General features: G+C 42.6%; 2 protein-coding genes across 3 annotated transcripts in view; one reads left to right on the forward strand and one right to left on the reverse strand.

The window, feature by feature from the left end:
- The window catches only part of ZC3H18 (zinc finger CCCH-type containing 18), a 56,783-nt gene extending 41,225 nt beyond the window's left edge, over window positions 1-15,558 (reverse strand). For both annotated transcript variants that reach the window (XM_083456458.1, XM_083456457.1), the window contains exons 1-3: window positions 15,417-15,558; window positions 4,319-4,953; window positions 541-625 (exon numbers count right to left, since the gene is read on the reverse strand). In XM_083456458.1, the coding sequence (XP_083312584.1) occupies window positions 541-625; window positions 4,319-4,939 (706 nt within the window). In that variant the 5' untranslated portion in view covers window positions 4,940-4,953; window positions 15,417-15,558. The remainder of the gene's footprint in view (window positions 1-540; window positions 626-4,318; window positions 4,954-15,416) is intronic.
- The window catches only part of LOC310684993 (thyrotropin-releasing hormone receptor-like), a 35,591-nt gene continuing 35,486 nt past the window's right edge, over window positions 15,521-15,625 (forward strand). Inside the window, exon 1 of the mRNA XM_083456507.1 lies at window positions 15,521-15,574. The gene's annotated coding sequence lies outside the window, so the exon portion shown is untranslated. The remainder of the gene's footprint in view (window positions 15,575-15,625) is intronic.

Genomic DNA, 15,625 nt, shown 5'->3' on the forward strand with positions numbered 1-15,625 from the left:
TAAGACTGGAAATGACATGCATTTTTAATGTCCTTGTTTTTATTGTCAAACAGCGTTAAAGCCAACCAATTAAACATGTATTTTAAAAGGCCATGGGAAATCTGACTGCCACCCACTGTAGCCATGATGGTGGAACTTGAGATCCAGATATAATAAAAAATGGCTTCTGAGTCATAATTACTGAATTCAAATGCAGGATGTATTGGAATACTAAAGACCATAGATGTGGGTTCTTTCCTCGTGCTCAGCTTCTGGCTATCCCAAATATCTGAGTGGTCACTGCTACAAACATACCAAGTGGCCCTGCCAGGGTCTGATCCCAAAAGATTCCCTCTTACGAAGGCCTTTTGTGATGCTTGCTGTGACAACATTTGAGAACGTTTGATCTGATGTGACTCGATAACATACAGAAATAAACCTGGATAATGCACTATGTTCAGAAGCCACAAGTCTCGGGAGGCAGGATGGCAGAGGCAGTAAGTCCTGACAGCTGCCTCTGCAAGCTCCAGGAGAGAGGGAGCACTTGGGCATGGCTCCTACCTTTCATGAAAAACCGACAGGTGAGACGCGGCCTCACTTTCCTGTCATTTGGGTCTTTTACCTCCCCCTCTTCCAGATCGTCATCCTGAAAGACATAAAGAGACAGGTATGTAAAAGGCAGGTGCTGCTACAGCAGCAATGCTGCCAATAATAGAGTATTTGCTTTGCTACCCTTCAATCAAGTAGTTGCACATTGGGAGACAGGTGAAGCCAAACACTTTCTATCCACCTGCTCCTGAACAGGTGGACGGTGAGCCACGTTCTACCAGCCATAACAGGTCCAACTGAGTCTGTCATTCTCTTCCTCCTTTCTCTGCTATGTCTTGGCTCTTAAGAAAAGTCAAACATTTGTAAACGTTCAGCATGGCAAGGGCAGGGCTTCTCTGTGTTACAGAGTACTCTCACCTGCCTGTTATCTTCCACTATTAAACATACAGCACTATCTCTTCTTAGCTATCTATCCCTTTCCTCCAATTGCAAAACTGCCAAAATATGGCAGATTCAAGAGCTGGGCTCCAAGCAAATCTTGTAAGATTTAAAGCAAGTGTACAGACACTTTTTGATTTGCACAAGGTAACTTTGGTGAATGATAAATTAACCTGGAACAGATTTTTTTTTTTAATATCTCCCCACCTTAGCTTCCTGCCTCCCACTTGGGCACAGAACATTAAAAGTGCTTTATTTTATTTCTGGGTTTCTCCTAGTCATAGATCTGCAGAATGCCAGGTATGCAGATGAGGTTCCACCCTATTAAGTTCAAAGGCAATCTGTTTACAAGCAGCTCTTAAAGAGAGCAAATAAAACCATTTCACTGTTCATTGCCACAAAATCCAAGTCTCCCTGTTTCAGGAAGAGCAGTGCAGAATTACAATGTGGTACAGCTCTTACATAGTCATGGAAATGAAAAGCCACACCACAGCACAACATGTGGAGAGAGAAAGCTGGGTGCTCTTTATGACAGTCTTCAAAACTAATAACTCGGAAAAGTCAGACAGTAAAAGCAAGATTGCTTTTAACCAAATGAGGGGCCAGAGCTCAGCAGTACAGCATATGCATTAGATGCAGAAGGCCAGAAGCTGTGTCCCTGGTATCTTTTTTGGGGGGGTGGGGGTGGGGAAGGCAGGAGAAGTTACTTCAGTGGTGGGCTACATACTCTGCATGCAAGAGATGGCAGCTTTAATCATTGGCCATGCTGGATGAGCTTTTCTGTTTCTTATTTAATAATTTTATTCAATTTTATAAATAAATAGTAAATACAAAGTAATTCATCACTAGGGCTGGGTGATAGATATATTGATATATTGTCCAAAACTGGTTTGAAGTCCATATTGTGATATTGGTTTCATTTTCGACCTGGCAATATATCACGAATCATGGTGTATGTGTATGTGCGCACTATGCAAAAATCACAATATGGGAAAAACCGTGAAGCCAGCCAATGCTTCTTTCAATTCCTGCAGTCCCTGTTAACTCTGCCAGCTTAGCGCTTCCCTGCCTCCTGCAGCGAATCACAAGAGGAGGAATGGGCAAAAATCACGATGCAGGGAAAACTGTGAAGCCAGCCAATGCCTCTACATAGCTCCATCCTTATTTCAGACATTGTGATATATTGGTATATTGCAATGTTTAGCTGATGATATATCACAATGTTTAAAGCCAGTTATCACTCAATCCTGATGTTCACCTCTACACACCGTATTTTTTGCTCTATAAGACGCACCAGACCTAGTTTTCGGAGGACGAAAACAAGAAAAAAAATATTCTGAATCTCAGAAGCCAGAACAGCAAGAGGGATCACTGCGCAGTGAAAGCAGCAATCCCTCTTGCTGTTCTGGCTTCTGGGATAGCTGCGCAGCCTGCATTCACTCCATAAGATGCACACACATTTCTCCTTACTTTTTTAGGAGGGAAAAAGTGAGTCTTATAGAGCAAAAAATACAGTAGTTCCATCCTTATTCCACACATTGTGAAATATCGGTATATCGGGATGTTTAGCTGGTGATACATCGCAATGTTGAAAACCAGTTATCACCTAGCCCTATTCATCACACCTCGTTATCATCCTTATTACAATGCTAGCAAATATGTTATTTGACTCTGTCCCACTTTAGAATTGATGGAAAAAGAACATACCCTCCATGGCCCCACCACTCTCAATGGAAGCAGTTATACAAGCACCTACCTGTAGGTGAACTGAAATGCAGGGAACTGGTCCTGCACTACAAGCAAGTAGAGGATGTTACATAAATGCCATAAACATTCAGAGTCATCACATACCTTGCAATACATTTACCCGTATGGTTTGAGGGATGGGAAAGGCTAGTTGGCAATTTTACACAGTCACATAAAGCGAGCCAAGACAGAGGACTGTTAAGAAAGAGATCATGCATTCCAGATTCTGGCATAATGGGAAGGAGGCTGTCAATTGTGATTTTGTCATTAACATACATAAGAAAAGGGTACCAAACTGAAATGATTTTTTTTCTTTGAAATGCCACATAGGACTCTTCCTTTGAGTGTCAATTTTAACACAAAAGCTAAAAGCCACACTTTGTGCTACTAGTAATCTATTGTAACCCCTTACAGTGTTTAGCCAGTCACCATGCTGGCTGGGCTGATGGGAGTTGTTGCTTGCAACACTTGCAGGGTACCATGTTGGGGATCCTAGCCTAAAAAAATTCTCAGACAGCAGGGATGGCAAAGGGCTCTGGGCCTAAAGTCAAAATAGCTGACTTGGTATATGGTAGCTTTCCATGTTCATATGGATAGCATGAAAGAGCAGGCCTTGTATTGCATTTATCAGAGAGAACCTCAGTAGTGGATTTTAAAAAGAACCCTTCCAGGATGAGTAATGCCTCTGCTATGCTCTCTTTTAAGAGACTGACTGGCATCCATTTCCAGAAGCAGGTAGGTTTTAAGGCAATTGATAATGCAGAAATGCCAAGCTTACATGAATAGGCACAGGCTATGTGTATGCTTCAGACAGTCCGCAATCAAGTATCCTGCCACCAATAAGCAGATAGAAGGAAACTGTCAAATTATATTCACTTGAGCTGACAGGCCTCACTAGACTACCTGGAGATGCAAACCTAGGTATCCTGTTAACACATGAAGCTGCCTTATTCTGAGTTACACCACTGGTCCATCTAGCCCAGGTGGATTTACTCTGGCTAAGGGTTCTTCCCTAAGACCACAAGCAAAAGGAAGCCTTTCCTAGCCTGTCTGTCTTCTAACTGGAGATATGCAAGGGACAAACTTGACACTTCCTACATACCAAGCATGTGCTCCAACTCAAAGTGGTGGATAGTCCCTTACTATTTCCGAAAACCAGGAGGAGAATGAACTAAAGTAAAGTAAAGGGGAAACTACCCTGCTGCTACTGCAGCTCTGCATACACTGAAAATGCGGGGAAGAAACTCAACACTACATTCCCTCCCAAGATTCTGCAAAAGAAGATCGTGGGCTCAGTCTAGTTGCTTCTCCATCTCTTTGCTCCTAGGTTTTTTTTCCCCTCTGAATGAGGTAGCTTAGAAAGAATGACCTGATATGAGATTGACTGGCATCTGAAGATTCCAATGATGATAGTGCTGTGAGATGCATGTTAGGATTCCTCTAGCTGAAAATGTACCTATGAAAACATCCCACAAGAGGTCCTTTTGCATATGCAGGAGGTCTAGGAAACAGAAGTGGGAGGCGGAGTGCTGTCTAAACCCACCCTGGTTTCCAGGGACACTGGCTGGGGGCAAAACCTGAAATTCTGGGAAGGAGGTGAACTTACATCAATCTCGCCATCATCAATTTCTCCGTCTTCCTCTTTCTTCTTCTCTTTGACAGGCTCCTGCCCACCTCTTTCGTCGTCGCTCTTTGTGCCAGATTTTTTCTCATCCTCAGGTGGTTCATTTACCTTCTCTTCCTCCTCCTCTTCCTCTTCCTCTCCCCCAGCCTTGTCAGTCTCATCGTCAGCAGCAACGGTGCTTGGCTCCTCGGGAACCTCCTCATCATAGTCCAGTTCATGTTCGTCTAGTTCCCGAGTGACTGAGGAGGCTTCATCACCCAAGTCGTTTGCCTGTTCTTCCTCATCCTCCTTGACAGAGAGAGAGCCCTTAAGCTCCCTGCTTTGCTCATTATTGTCGGAGTCCTGAGACTTGGTTTCACTTAAGCAGTCCTCTTCACCTGAGTGGTTCTCTTCTTCTTCGTCCTCCTCCTCCTCCTGACTCAATATTCCGTCAGCATCTTCCTTGCCTTCTCCCAAAGTGGTGCCCTGCCCGTCCTCTCCATCCTCTTCTGAGCCGCTCTCTTTGAGGATTTCGTCATCAGACAGCAGCTGGTCCTCGTCCTCTTCCTCCTCTTTTTCGTCAGGAGAGCGGGGGTTTTGCTCAGGGCTTTTGGAAACATCCATCAGGGCCTGCTAGTCTGTAATGGAGAAAAATAAATAGCTGGATGGGATAATGTGTAAACATTCAGCCTCAAGCATTCCTACATTTCTCAGCTGTCAGATACTCCTTAAAAATGAATCCTCAGTTTACAATCCAAGCAGAGAGACTGGGCCTGCTTGCCTAACAGTACCATTTAAGACCGCAAGTGTTCAAACCAGAATTTTATCTGCTCCCAGTTACACAGAGTAGACTATATAAGACAGTAACTTGTGAACCGTAGCAGGTGTATGTGAAAGGTGAGGCCCACAGCATTTTACCAAGTACAAGCTTCTGATCCTTATGGAGGAGAATGTGTGCAGTTTGCCTGGGGTTGGGGAGGCACCTAGCACCAGGCGTTCTGCACACATAACTCTTAAAAAGGACATAGCCAGTTATTTCCCATGTCCTCTGCACAATAAATCTAACCTCTTTCCCCATACCTTACCTTTATTCTCCTCTAATTTCTTCCTCCCAGCACTACCGTATCTAAACATAGTCAGCAGAAAAAAACATGTTTTCTGAAGGCCCAAAACATGCAAGGTTAATTAATGTGAGGTCAATAGATTTGTATAACTCTTAAACTTACTCAGAATGTAGACATGTAAATTCATGACACAATGGTATGCACACAGTCCTCATTTGAATTTTTATCCCTAGGACTTAGAACAGATTACAACCCCTAGACAGTAAAAATTCTGGGACAGCAGTCTTAATCTGTTGCAGCAAAATCACAGAGGATCTTGTAGCACCTTAAAGACAGGTGGCACCTTAAAGTGGCAGAAGCCCACTTCACCAGAAACTCTTGTGGTATCAATTTGGATGCAAAATTATGACACTTGTCAGGATTGTGGGTGGTCTTAATGCCCCAAACTCTTCAAATAAACAAGAGAAGGCTGAGCAGATGAATTTTAAAGACATAAGGCAGCAGCCACAGCTACACTGAGAGGAGGACAGCCACAAACCCGTGTTGCAAAATGTAACAATCTACAAAAATGCAAATGCAACACGCTGGCTAATAACTGTTAGTGAATATATAATCGGTTATGATGTCATTCAAAATATATGAAAAAGCCACTTCAAAATGATGTATATATTATGCAACACATCTCACAAAATATATAAGTAACTACAAGTTGTTATATGCATCAGAGTCAAAGAATCAAAGAAATCAATGAATAGCGAGGAATTCCTCTCAAAGGAAGAAGTCTCACAAAAGTCTCAAAGGAAGATGTCTTTCCAAAGTTTCAAAAGGACAGTATATCCCGAATAGTTCAACTGTTTCTGAATACAGTGGTACCTTGGGGTTAAGAACTTAATTTGTTCTGAAGGTCCGTTCTTAACCTGAGGTACTACTTTTGCTAATGGGGGCCTCCCGCTGCTGCTGCGCCACCACTGCGTGATTTCTGTTCTCATCCTGAAGCAAAGTTCTTAACCTGAGGTACTATTTCTGGGTTAGCGGAGTCTGTAACCTGAAGCGTCTGTAACCTGAGGTACCACTGTAACATCTTCATCAGCTGGAAATGGAATATAAGGCACTGCAAGCAATGAATGACAACAAAACTGAGCAACCTGCACGTAAGTTACACGGTAGAACAAAATATATAAAGATGTACGTACCGAATAATTATCAATGAAATATTCATACTAGTTGGGATCATGCTGGTGGATCAGTGCTCCCTAGATAGTGTAGCTGCTGATGCTTACAACACAAATGCACAGGACATATAAAGTTGACCACTGTATAACTTACATGCCGATTGCTCAGTTTTGTTGTCATTCATTGCTTGCAAAGCCTTAAATTCCATTTCCAGCTGATGAAGACTTTATTCTGAAACAGTTGAACTATTCTGGATATCTCCTTTTGAAACTTCGGAGAGACGTCTTCCTTTGAGAGACGGCTTGGCATTCCTCGCTATTCATTGATTTGTTTGATTCTTTGTTTGACTCTGATATATATAACAACTTCTAGTTACTTGTATATTTTGTGAGATGTGTTGTATGATATATACATCATTTTGAAGTGGCTTTTTCATGTATTTTGAATGACATCATAACCGATTATATATTCACTAACAGTTTTTAGCCAGCATTTTGCGTTTGCATTGTTGTACACTGAGAGGAGGAACAGGGGTACATCTACGGTGCATATAACAAAAATCAAGAGTGGCAAGAACTGGGGGATGGATGAGTGATGGTATTCCTAGGCTTGGGATGTGGGCTGCAGGCAAGAGTGCAACATCAGGTCCTTAACAGCCTGCTGGAGTGAGAAGCATGATGCAGAACAGCAAGCAAGGAAAAGACCAAGCTGACATTTTAATGCCATGGCTTTCACTTCTACCATTATTTTTCTATTGCCAACAATTCGGCCGCAAAGGAGAATTAGCTAACCAATTAGCTAAGGGAGAGAACAATATTGAAGGCAAAACAGTGACAGTCAGGCTTCCTGCAATTGCTATTTCAACAGCACCATCCTTTTCTCTCTTTCCCTCTGAAGCTCTCATTGTATTGCTTTTCTTATCTCACCTCACAGGGTGGGAAGACATTAAAGTTCTGGGATGAGTTATCAAACAAACAGTCAGATAGCTGGAGTTAATTAGAATCCACTGCCCCTTTACATATGTGCAGAAGTAGTTAACCTGGAGGTTGTTGCCAAATTCTAGAACACCTAGTTGTTTTCTGCCCTTCTAACCCTTTCCCCTTATGCTTCCGCTGACATAATTAGTCTTACAAAAGTCAAAGGGCAAATAGGAAGGAACACCCTAAGAGTGTTTTGCAGGTCTTTATGAAAGGGGGAAAACATGTGAATGCAATAGTTTTGCCCCCTCCTCCTTACTAGGCTGTAATGGATAGAAAAATGACAACAGTGCCAACAGTCAATCAACGATGCTGGTTACTGCCAAACCTGTGTGCCATGAACAGCAGGAGCACCTAACCTTTTGTCATCCAGATGATAATAATAATAATAAATTTTATTTATACCCCGCCCTCCCCAGCCAAAGCTGGGCTCAGGGCGGCTAACAACAATAAAAACAATCCAACATTCTAAAAACTTTTCACCATAAAATCAATCAGAAACAAATTGATGGCAACCAGCAAGCAGGACCCTGTGATGTTGAACTAAAACTCCCATCAGCCATCAGCTGGATGGTTCTGATGGTAATTGGAAGTCCAAAATATCTAGAAGGCAACAGGCTAGCCATCACTGGTGAACATGGATATCCTGAGTACAAGCAAAACCACTGAGCCTTCAGGAAAGGTAGGTTGACTTTGAGCTTTCAAAGTGACTGGAAGATTTAGCTGCATGTTGGGTTGTTTATAGAGCCCTCTGCATATATTCTGCCTTAAACATAAATAGACTATGTGTAATATATATGTAATATTTAGGCTTCGTAATGACAATCACTTAAAAAATATTATGTACAACTTTGAAATAGCCCATTTTTTCTTGTGCTGAGTACATTCAAAAAGCAAATTAATTCATTTTATGGAACAGTACATTTTTAGAATTATTTTTTTTAAAATCCATTCCACACAACTGTATTAGACCCTATGTATTTTCTTTAGAGAAGTGGTAATTAATTTGCAGTCCTCTAGATGTTGTTGTATTCCTGTCAGCCCAAGCCAGCATGACGGGGTCAGAGATGATGGGAGTTACAATCCAGCAACAACTGGAGGACCAGAGATACCCAACACTTGCTTTAGAGAACAAAAACCTTCCTCCATATTGCACAGTATTCTTGTGTTTCTCCCCGCACTAGGTGTAAAGTTTCTACAGCTAGCCTTGATTTGGGCCTGTATATGTCAACCTTCTTCATATAGGCACAAAAACAAATAGCTAATATTAAAAAAGTAGACATAAGACACAAAGTGTCAAAGATAAAGTGATATTAGTACCACATAGAATGTCTGGGTAGGTAATAAACTCCTAACTTTAAAGATCTTTAACTTTAGAATGCTGTAAGAATGTAATATATGCCAGGGCACATATGTTTTAGAATGGGGGAATAAAACAGGTCTTATTTAAAAGAAAAGTAAAATTAACAGAAGGAGCCCTTAACACAGTTTGATTCACTAGACGCTAATACTTTGAGAATACCTGCACATCAAATTTTGGGACAGATTTGAATTTCCAACTGAGAGAATGTTATCAGGAAGCTTAAAGAATGCAACTAATTGACTTCTATTAAATTGTGGCTCGGGGCAATAAAGTGTAGCTTGGAAGAGCTACCCATAAGTTCGCCATTTCAAAAGCACTTAAAGGTTAGAGATCAGAAACATCTATGACCAAAAGCTTGCTGTACTGGCCATTTTCCAATTATGGTTTAAAATGGTTTAATTACTTCAGAAATTATTCCCTGCTGAAGACAGGCCCAGAAGTTTGTTTTCAATCTGAAACACCCAAACTTAAAGGTCGACATTAACAGGCTTACAGAAATTTAGAGAGTCAGAGGAAGATGAGCTGGAATAACTGATTCTAAGGCCAGCTGAAACAGCCAGCTTAAAAACCAAATAAGATTTGAGAGGATGTGACAGAGGTACTTTAGTAAGTCTGGAAGGTAATGCCTAGTTATATTTCATCAGCAAGACTAAAGGAGGCGGAGGTATTTTGCTCACTGACTGTTTAGCTCACAGAATTCCATGTGTGCAACATTGCCCAATGACTTCTCAAGTGACATAAAAGTTGTGCAGACACCAAGAATATCCCTTGCACCTGTGACAAAGCAACAGAAACACTAGAAAAATTATCACCTTCCAAACAATAGTTATGTTTTATACAGCACCCCTCTTAAATTCATGATGATAGCAGTGTTAGAAAGCTAAGCACCAAACAGTTCCTTAAACTAAGGTTACAGTCACCAAAACAGAAGGTCTAGTTGTCATTTTGGGGTAAGACAGCTCTAAAGACTGTGACATCTGGCTATTTCAGATGACAACCTTGAGCTAGGTTAAGAATTTCGAGATCTTAAAGAATAAAAGTCACTTGATCCAGGGACAGTCTCTCTCTCTCTCTCTCTCTCTCTTGCCCTATTTCTATCTCTTTCTGTTAATGGTGACATGGACCATTCATAACATAAGAATGTTCTTCACTACTGTGAGCAGGAGGGTGGTGTAAGTGAAGACAAGCTACAACAATTAACTATAACACCGTTCACCACTCCTGCTCAGGCTGCATAGAAAAAGCATTTTAGTTCCTGAAGTTCGTTCTAATTGTGCAGATAAAATATAACTGATAGAATTCTACAGAATGCGGTATTAGTGTGTGAAAACAGTCAAGAGCCAATGAATGCACCTTCAGATGGTACAGATGCAGGCACCATCCTGGTGCCCAGTCATCTTCACTTGGTCACAAGTGGCTGGTAGCCAGGTGCAAAATGGCTAATTTCAAAAACTGGATGAAAGGGAATTGCATAAGAAGCAAGAATGAACAGGGTAGCAAGCTGTGAACAGCCATGTCAGTCTGGCAGAAGATCTTGAGTTGGTATACGTATAGGGCTTCACTGATTGATTAACAGATGGACATATTTGAGCATAAAGGTAAAGGTACCCCTGCCCGTACGGGCCAGTCTTGACAGACTCTAGTGTTGTGCACCCATCTCACTCAAGAAGCCGGGGGCCAGCGCTGTCTGGAGACACTTCCGGGTCACGTGGCCAGCGTGACATCGCTGCTCTGGTGAGCCAGAGCCGCACACGGAAACGCCGTTTACCTTCCCGCTAGTAAGCGGTCCCTATTTATCTACTTGCACCCGGGAATGCTTTCGAACTGCTAGGTTGGCAGGCGCTGGGACCCAACAACGGGAGCGCACCCCGCCATGGGGATTTGAACCACCGACCTTTCGATCGGCAAGCCCTAGGCGCTGCGGCTTTTACCCACAGCGCCACCCGCGTCCCATATTTGAGCATAGGAAGACATTATTCCTCCCTCAGTCAAATGGCTCCCAATCAAGGAGAGTGTGTGTATTTGTGTCCCCCCTTGTCATGTGGCTCAGCTAACTTTAATCTGAAGTGTAATTCTGTCCCATTAAAAAGAAACCCCATACCATGTCAATTGCAGCCAATCCTTACTAACACAGGATAAAAGACAACTATTACCAAGTCTGGAGAATGGAGGACAGTGAATGAATATTTTGTGCCACAGAAGCCAAATGAAACTAAATAAATGGGTGAGCTAAAAACCAGTATTTTCAAACATATGTTATTATACTCATAACCAAAGATTTTGAAAGGTCTAACAAGAGAAATGTTTCTCTCTATTGTGAATAACATGGGATTTTACAGCGAACAAGATTTAGCCTTTGTCTCTGTGTTACCATTCCCCAAAGGAATTTTGCCTGAAGATGGTAATTTGCTTCTCTAGTTAGGTCTCAGATGAAATAGCATTTTTCTTCCATTTAATTTAATCTGTTTGTGGGAACAACATTTAGGGAAAGGAAATCTTCTTTTCACCCCAGAAAAATCTAACCATGAAGTGCTCATTTTAAAGGTTAAACATGGAATAGACGGAATGTTAAGTGATCAATGAATAAGACCCAAAAAACATTTAAAATAAGTATTTGCCGCATTCAATTATTTCCATAACAATCATCATTTTTGAAAAGAAACTGGCCTTCAGCATATTCCCAGGTGCCAGCATCAAATTCCTAGGTGCCTTGAATTTTTATCCAGTGCTGGCCAAGAATGAAGGAAATTCTGTTATATTATTGATTACATAATGAGTATTACTAAAGCTCGCTCTGAGAAAATCAATTCATGATCTGTTACTTTTACAAAGAATTCCAGAAGAACCTCCATCTAATTTAAGCATGGTGTAGTGATTAGTATCTAACTAGGGCCATGGAGATGTAGGTTTAAATCATCATTCAGCCATGAAGCTCACTGGAAGACCTTAGGCTAGCCTATCTCAGATTAATGTTATCTCAATTTAACCTACCTCACAGGGTTGTGGGGAGAATAGCACAGGGAAGGGAGAACTAGGTATACTGCCTTGAGGTTCAAAGGATAGGACGAAAGTAGAATAAAAAAATGAAAATACTTGGCCACTGTTGAGAACGTAGTTTGATCACTGTGAAGTCTACCCAATGCTACCTATCCATGGTACTGACTATGAAATGGTTTAGAGAGGAAGGGTGAGCAACATCTAGTCTCATGCCAGATGGGGCTTTGGTGATCAGGGACTGAAATAATACTGGGTTTGCAGTTCGCAGAGTATTTTGTTTGACAAATGTCACACCCACTCTATTCCTGCCCAGTTACAGGGACAAAATGCAATTGGCACTTATACATTGAAAGTAATTTGTTTAGCAAAACTAAAGCCCATGCTTTTAGTGTATTTTAGGTTGCAATCATATTCCCATTTACCTAGGAGCAAACCCTGTTGAACTCAATGGGACTTACTTTTGTACAGACCTGTAGAGGACTGTGCTGTTAGTATGATTAAAAAAAAATTATGGCTTAGACTTTCTTTCTACTGCTGCATTTGATTACATAAAATGACCATAAATAAAAATAAACTGTTTCCTGATGTTTTAAGCTTAAAACCAGCAAATAAATACTTCAAAGAACAACCAACAACAATCCACCTTTAGCAGTACTGTTCTTAACAGCCCGGTAATGAATGGGCATCTATCACAAAGTCTGTTGCTCTAGCCATAGGTGCTTGAAAACAATAAGACTTACCAGCTCCTTATACATAGATCCACATAATACAATGGGATCTTATACCACATATCTATGCAATGCCAGGAGAAAATGAAGCTAAGATGGAGAAGTGTCATTAAGAGCCTAGAAGGAGCATGCTACTTTTTGAAAACACATTTCCTCAAAATGCAGAGGGCTGATGAGTGGTTAAACATGATTTATCTTGGCTTTACTTAGCTCTCACTAATCCACAATGCTTAACAACTTGTCAGGAGATTTTTTTAAAAGATCCTCCTCCACTGGCAACCACAAGGGAGGTGATATAATGCAATGGCTCAGAAAGAGAGTAAAGTTTTGAATTTTGCCTCTGCTATGCACTTGCAAGGCGGCTGTAGGCAAGTCATTCTCTCTTAGCATCAGCCTCTTTCTTTATCGGCAGTATATTGATAATACTAATTTACCCTCTAAACTTCTTATAAGGATGACAAGATTGGTTATTTGAAGACTGAAAGCACTCTGAAAATGCTAAGTATCAACAACAAATCCTAGTTATTCTTCCCAAGGTATCAAAGAGCTCCCTATTAACAAAGCTTATCTTTGAGATATCCAGGAGCTACCAGGCCATTTAGGAATACATGCAGAGTCTTCACCAGCTAAGACGGGACTAACAAAGGTCTTGATCTTTCATCTTTCCTACACCCTATCCCTTCTTCAGCACTCGCACTTCCTTCTGCTCCCTAACACAAATCACATTTTGAGCTTTTGCATCTTAAATTAAGACCCCATTGTATTATCTTTCCTCACTTCAAGCAATCCATCAAGCCTTTCAGTATCTCCATCCATACAAAGCAACACCCAATTTCTTCATTTAATTCATGAAATAATAATAATTTTATTATTTATACCCCATCCATCTGGCTAGGTTTCCCCAGCCATTCTGAGTGGCTTACAGCTTATATATAACATAGTAAAACATCAAACATTAAAAACTTCCTGATACAGGGCTGCCTTCAGATGTCGTCTAAAAGTTATGTAGTTCTTTATCTCCTTAACATCTGAGGGGAGGGCGTTCCACAGGGAGGGCGCCACTACCATTATGCAGTCAGGGGATGTGTGTTCCCACCTACTCCCTTTACATGAGAAACCAATGATAACTTCATATACATTCATGCAAAACTTAATCAGGCATCCTTTGCATGAACCTCAAATCTTCATTTCAGTTAAACCTCCCCTTTGAATTTCTACTTGCAACTTCAGAGCACCTCTTGTCTCTGTGATGTCCACAGATAAGTTAATACCTCCGTCTCACCCTCTTTTGCCACTCTCTTTTCAGTAACTAAATCCATGTTCTTAAGCCTCCCAGCAGAATCAGTGTCAACCTACTCAGTCATTTCCCATCTGAGCTGTTGCCTGACATACCCTAACTGCAGCATTGGCCCCTGTCAAATCCATCCAGAAAAGAACCTGTAGCCAGCTAATGAGGAACCCACATTGGCACTTGTCATCACAATTTGCTTTCCATTCACTGAGGACTCAGTCTGTCCCAATACACCCTTCAAAGCAGGAGCAGCCATCAATCTTTCACTATACCCTCCTCAATTTACCACCACCACCACCACCAATCCCAGAGGCCATAACTCAGTGCATTGCATGCAGAAGTTCCAATGTATTATCTCATGTCAAGTAGAGATTTCTCTGCTTGAAACTGCCAATGACAGGAATGAGACTGGGCTTGGTGGAGCAGTCATCCAACTCAACTCTTATAGGGCAGGGATAATCAACATGGTGCCCTCCCAGATGTTGGTGAACTACAAGTCTCATTACCCTGTTATTTGGCTATGCTGCCAGCTGCTAAAAGGAAATGGAACCAAAAAATATTTGGAAGACACCACATTGGCTACCCATGTTTTACATGTTCACCATCACTCTGTGGTAGAGCACATACTGAAGCTCTCAAATTCATTTCTGGTTACAAAAGACAGCAGCTAAGTTGCACAGGTTTATCAGAAGCATCCACAGCTCAATTGCAGATCACCTACTTTGCTTGCAAAAGGTCACAGGTTAAATCCCCAGCATCTCCATCAAAAGGATCACTAGTAAGACTGCTAGGAAAGGCCTCTGTGTACCTGGGAACATGGAGAACTGTTGAGATGACAACAGCAGTGTGTCTGGGTCAATGATCCAACGCATCTTAAGGAAGCTTAACATTCACAAGGGTAGCCAACATGATGCTCTCAACTCCCATCAGGCCCAGCTAACATGATCAATGATCAGGGATAATAGGAGTGGGAGTCCAAACATCACGCGGGGGGGGGGGGGCTCTGGATGTAGCAATCCCATCTTTTACCGGCAGTACGAACCACCTCATGCAGCATGGGAGCAGCTTCAAACTTCAGAGAGATGCTTCCAGGCAGAACAGGGCTGGGCTAGGTTGCCTGATGCTCAGACCGCTTCAACTGTTAACACGGAACGTCCCTCTTACCCCTCTGCTCGAAGCCACCTTCATCCCCACAGAGCAACGCCGACCTCCCCTTTTCCCGCCTCCTTGTGGGATGCCCTGGAGGTCACCCCTTTGACACCCCGCCACCCTGAACTAGCCCTCCTGGTTATTGGGGGGAGGGAGTCATAGCCTCCTCCCCCTCCCCAATAACGTCATCCCCGTTCAGGGCTGGGGGAGAGGCCTACCACCCCGCCCTCCGAAGACCCAGAGCGCGAGCAGTGGAAGTGAGGGAGGCGCCCCCCCCCCATTCCAGGGTGCCTCAGCCCAGCTCCCTTACGACCCTCAGCCCACTTCCGGGCCTGGAAGCCGGGCCCGTCTCTCCTCACCTGACCGGACGGGAAGGGGACGAGGAGGGAGGGAAAGCGGCTCCGAGAAGCGGCAGGGCGCGAGACAGGGCCTCTACTGGCGGCGTCGGAGCAAGGCGGCCATGGCGTGACGTCATTCGAGCGCGCCGGCGGCGGCGGCGACGAGACGGCTAAAGAGAGTGTGAAGGGTTTGTGGAAGCGCATGCGCAGAGGCGCCCAGGACAGCGAGA

The sequence above is a fragment of the Podarcis tiliguerta genome, assembly GCF_965153285.1.
Source record: "Podarcis tiliguerta genome assembly, chromosome: 8".
Taxonomy (NCBI): Eukaryota; Metazoa; Chordata; class Lepidosauria; order Squamata; family Lacertidae; genus Podarcis; species Podarcis tiliguerta.